The sequence below is a fragment of the Mus pahari genome, chromosome 4, assembly GCF_900095145.1.
Source record: "Mus pahari chromosome 4, PAHARI_EIJ_v1.1, whole genome shotgun sequence".
NCBI classification, from domain to species: Eukaryota; Metazoa; Chordata; class Mammalia; order Rodentia; family Muridae; genus Mus; species Mus pahari.
This window is the reverse complement of record NC_034593.1, coordinates 14897385-14902949: the sequence shown is the minus strand read 5'-3', so window position 1 is coordinate 14902949 and position 5565 is coordinate 14897385. Positions and strand designations below refer to the sequence as shown.

At 41.0% G+C, this 5565-nt stretch overlaps 1 protein-coding gene across 1 annotated transcript in view; it reads right to left on the bottom strand.

The window, feature by feature from the left end:
• The window catches only part of Mtfr1 (mitochondrial fission regulator 1), a 33872-nt gene that overhangs the window by 8240 nt on the left and 20067 nt on the right, over nucleotides 1–5565 (bottom strand). Inside the window, exon 3 of the mRNA XM_021196741.2 lies at nucleotides 1353–1468. Coding sequence (XP_021052400.1) covers nucleotides 1353–1468 — 116 coding nt within the window. The remainder of the gene's footprint in view (nucleotides 1–1352; nucleotides 1469–5565) is intronic.

The window sequence follows — 5565 nt, the reverse complement described above, 5'->3', positions numbered from 1 at the left end:
TCCCAGATGACCTTGGACTCGGAGATCTCCCTGTCTTCTCAAGATCTCCATACCAAGATCCAGATCAGAAACTTCTATCTCCCAGTCTCCAGATTAGGTCCACTGGTGAGCCTTCCAATTCTGGATTGTAGTTCATTTCAAATATAGTCAAGTTGACAACCAGGAATAGCCACTACAGTAACCTTGACTAAAATATTATCATTCTTCCTTTATATAAAGAGAAGCCAGTTTTGGCTTTATTTTGAAACAGTCTCAGATGTCCCAGGCTGACTTTTAAACAGCCTACCCACCTGCTTATCCCTGGCTGGCCCCTCACTATTCAGCTCTGGAACCCACGTCTCCGGAAGCCAGGATAACTTCTCTCATCATTCAAGGCCTTTCTCCAGCTGTATCAGTAACTCTGACTCCCCCTAGGGCCTCCAGTACATCAAATGTGCCTAAACCTAAAGACTGTGTCTGATCTCTGTGCTCAGAGTGAAGAACATGTGCTGAGTAACTTTCTTAGACGGACAATGTAGTAAATATTCTTTGTAAGCTTTCAAATGAATGGAAACATCTCTAACTTGTTGTTCCTTCATGTGATCCCCAACTCATCTTGATATAATTTTTAAGAACATTCTCCAAGTATACAAATTCTCTATGATCTGATGGATTCCTGTACTCCAGTAAAACTATTATTTACCTGTCTTTGACAGTTCTTTCTGGACACTTATACTAGAATTGCAGAGAATTCTATGGTTCCAAAGGACTTAGGCTGAATGTTCCTGGGAACTTTACTAATATTAGCTGATTCTGAAAAATAAACCCAAAAGAAGATGCTAAAAGAAAGAAAGAAAGAAAGAAAGAAAGAAAGAAAGAAAGAAAGAAAGAAAGAAAGAAAGAGAGAGAAAAGAAAAGGAGAAAGAGAGAGAGAGAGAGAGAGAGAGAAAGAAAGAAAGAGAGAAAGAGAGAAAGAAAGAGAAAGAAAGAAAGAAAGAAAGAAAGAAAGAAAGAAAGAAAGAAAGAAAGAAAGAAAGAAAGAAAGAAAGCAAGCAAGCAAGCAAGCGAGCAAGCAGGGCAAGTGGTCATCCAATCAGGCTCTTAAAGTATCCCAATGCATCATTGGGAAGAGAGGCCCCTTGGTCTGGCAAACTTTATATGCCCCATACAGGGGAATGCCAGGGCCAAGAAGTGAAAGTGAGTGGGCAGGGGAGCAGGGTGGGGGGGAGGGTATAGGGGACATTTGGGATAGCATTTGAAATGTAAATGAAGAAAATATCTAATAAAATAATTAAAAAAAAAAAAAAAGTCTCCCAATGCATCCTTGAAAACAGCAGGCACGGAATCCCAGCCCCATAGCCTTCCAAACCAACCTGAGTCTTGTTGAGCACTCTCCTTCTTCGGTGGCTACCCATCCAACATCAGCAAACGATGCCACCACATCCTCTCCTGAGTGTGTAGGACTCCATTCCGTTGCATGGCTGGTAAGCTGGAAGTTACAAAGAGAGAAAGTCCTTTATCTGTAAAATTTAACATAAAATTAAAAACCAAAGAGACAGTATCAGGCTGGTGCTAACACCTCATGGGTGGTGCAGTACCTCTACGGCAGGCTTCCATATGCTACTGAGGCCTGGCTCACAACCTCAGGATTTTAACTTAACATTAACCCATTTCTACATCATGATTCTTGTATTTTATTCATCTAAAATCGTAACAAAAAATTAGATTCTAAGTATTAAAATTCACTGATTTGGGGTTAGGAATGTAGCTTAGTGATAAGATACTTGGCTAGTATGATTAAGGAACTGTGCTCTCTAACACCCAGAACAAACAAAAAAGATACCACTTTTTCCTGAAACAAATGTGGAGGACACCAAGTCAACAAAGTCACCACTCACTGTGATAAATGACTATAAGCCTGTAGTAATGCTGATAGTTGATACCGTCAAGTCCAACTGTGGCAAGGGCTGTAAGACACTATCGATGGTGATTGCTAATACTCTTGAGGTAACGACTATGAAGCTCCAATGACAGTGGTGATGCATAGTCTTATCAACCGGACTGCTTTTTAGATCACCCAGAACAGAAGGCAGAAGCAGGAGGACCTCAGTGAATTCAGGGTCAACCTGAAGTACAAAGTCAGTTTCAGGCTATCTAGGAAGACAGTGTGGTCCTGTCTTAAACGAAAACTAGAAGACATGTTTCTTGGTCTGAGGAGAGAAGACCTAACCTACATGTGATAAGAAGGAAGCTGACTGAGTGCCAGCAAGTTTTCCTCTGCTTTCTGATTGCAGACAGTGGACCAGTCACCTGACCTCCCACCTCTATGCCTTCCCCAACAGGACCGACTGCCCCCTCTGTGTGCAAAAATACACCTTTTCTTCCGTAAGTTACTTGGTTAGAAATGAAGAAAGCGATTTGTGTTATACTGTATGCATATGTTGTTACAACATAAGGTTGAAAGAATTTTTTAAATGCCTTAAATCTCAACTTTTACTTGAATATTAAATAGCAAAGTATTAAAAGTTTTAACACTATTAAAAAACAAAGAGTTAAGAAGCAAAATTCTCTAGCTAAACTTAAACATATGAAGGAAAATTATCTTGAAAGAAATAAGGAGTATACTAAAATGTACCTGAGAGAGTCAGTGACTAACAATCTGCATATAAAGTTTACAAATTAACTTCCTAAAAGTGAAGTTTGGAGGAGCTGCAGAGCTAGCTCAGTTGTAGAGTTGCCAAGCGTGCAAAACACCTAAGTTCAGTGCCCAGTCCATGAAAAGGGAGAGGAAATAAAGAAACAAACACAACAACTCACTTTTGAATTGAATAAAAAGAAGCAAAAGAGGCCAGAGAGACTGACTCACTACCACACTCATCAGACATGCTGCACTGGGGAACTCGTCCGGTATTCAGACCAGCTGCCTGTAAACTCAGGGCTCCACACATCAGACTTCGCAAGGCTGTCCTTAGCTTTATTTTGGAGGAAACCTAAAAATTCGGTAATTTTTACAGAAGAGTATAATGTCTTAATCTCAAAGGTTGATTTTGTCTGAGATCTGCTTAACTTCTGCCCAGGCTGTAGGTGCCCAGCAGCAGGAAACCCAGAGCACGGCGGAGGGGGAGGTAAGAGGGTCAGAAAGTCATAGTCCACTCAGTTACATACAGCACCGGAGGCCAGTCTGGGACATGGGACATTACCTCAGAAACGAAAAGGAAAAGGGCAGCAAAGCAGACCCAACTCAGGGCATGGTGGTGCATGCCTCCTCTGACATCGCCACCCAACAGTAGCAGGAAAGGGACCTCAAGTCCAGTCTTGGCTATACAGTCAGACCTTATTTCAAATAATGGGGGGTGGGGGCGGGGGCTGCCCATATTTAATTTTCCAGGTTTTATAAATGACAATAATTACGGATTAAACACTGTTTTTAATTTTACATCTGAGTTTAAACCCTGGGATTCATTCATACTGTGGAAATGACTCCTGAAACTTGTCCTCTGACCTCCACATGTTTTCTACGGAACATGCATGGTGTGTGCACACAAATAAATAAATAGAATTTTCAGTGTAAGAGTGGGTAGAGCTATAGCTCAGAGGTAAAGAGCACTGGATGTTCTCCCTGAGGACATGGGTTCAATTCCCAGCATTCACATGGTAGTTCGTAACCATCCCTATCTCTGGTTCCAGGGGACTGGATGCCTATCCTAGCCTCTGTGGTGCACAGGTGCAGGCAAAACACCCATACACATACAGTAAAAATATGTATGTCTTTTGCTAGGTGATGGAGGTAGTACAGTCCTTTTCCTTTAATCCAAGCACATAAGCAGCCTGGTCTACAGAGTGAGTTCCAGCACAGCCAGGGCTACACCGAGAAACCCTGTCTCAAAAAGCAAAGCATAACACCAAAAATATAATACCTTCTAGGTGTTATTTCACAATCTTATCTAAATATTAATTATGCTCCAAAACTATACCATGTATATGAACACGTGATACAAGACCAATGAGATGAAATGGCAACACAGCTGTCAAGATCTGCCTCTAGCACACAAGCTGTTCCCCTACATAAGCCTAACTCAGTTAAGAGACAAAGGAAAATGGAACCCAAGGAACTTTTTACGAGGCCGATCGATCCACCCACTACTTGAAAAGAACATGCCCTGAGTGATGTAAGCCGGGAATGGGAAAGGCAGACTCCAGGACAACTCCAACAAAGTACAAGTAAAGGTGAAGTGCATGCTGGCAGGGCAGCGAGGCCAAGTTCTCCAAGCGTAATGAAGCCATCACTGGCATGAGCATGCACGGATGGCCATGAGCATGCACGGCCGAGACAAGATGTCTGAAAACAGAGGACTTACTGTTAATTTGTAGGAAGGTCCTGTCCTGTTAAAGCTACTGTTAGCAGAAAAGGTTAGAGTGAAAACACAGAAAATGGAGAGTAGGCACTATAGTTTTAAGTCTTTAAGAAATTAAAAACAGTAACCCAAAACTCAGCAATACATTAGAATCTTACCACAACACTCTTGACTAATTTATAGTATTCTGATAATCTACCCTGAGAAAACGGACTTCAACAAAAGGCTTAGTATCCATATAAATACCAAAAAACACATCAAGCTTGGGTCACTTGCTCTAAACTGGCTTATGCATTCACATATAACATGTCCACACCCACCATATGCTTCACCCAGTCACCTCTAGATTACTTGTAATACCTAGCATGACTTACATACTGAAAATCTGTGTATGCTCCATATATACCTTTCCCCCAGACATTTCTGATGGTAACCCTAACCCTGTGCTCATTAACATATTTGCTTGTTTACTCTCTCTCTAGGAAAATACCAGCACCTAGCAAAAAGCATAAACCTCAAGTTGATTTGATAAGGAAAAATGGGCTATTTTCTTTAAGTGGGCATTTTGCTACCAGATGTGTGGGTTCCTGTAGTAGAAATGTAAACTCATTACTTGCATAGTTATATAACTATTCCAATTCCAAAAACCACCATGAAAATTCATGAAAGCAGTCTGGTACAAAATTACCACAAAGAATTGTCAAGATTGAGTTACCCACAGGCCTGTGAGTTGCAGAAGGTGGAATTCAAAGTACTAACCACCCTGCCATCAACTCCTTTCCAGGCTATTGTAAATTATGTTAGTATTTGTGATTACCTGCATATATATGCTCTTAAATTTAAGACATAAAATGCACACTTGCATTGCAGGGTGTTTATTTCCTTTTTTTTGTTATGGAAACAATGTATCATTCATTATATAGCCTGAGCTAGCTTGAAACTCCAGATCCTGCCTCAGACTCTATGGTGCTGGGAATTCAGTGTGTATATTCCCAGCTCTTCCTGTTTTCATTTCATACACCTAAGAAATTCATAAAAACAAAACCTTCCAAGTTCTTTACCTAGCCCTTCTCAGTGATGAACTGGCAGGATTACTGCCAGGAAGGAAACACTTTACTTTTTTTTTTTACAATTACTTACTTTCTCTCTCTCTCTCTCTCTCTCTCTCTCTCTCTCTCTCTCTCTCTCTCTCTCTCTGTGTGTGTGTGTGTGTGTGTGTGTGTGTGTGTGT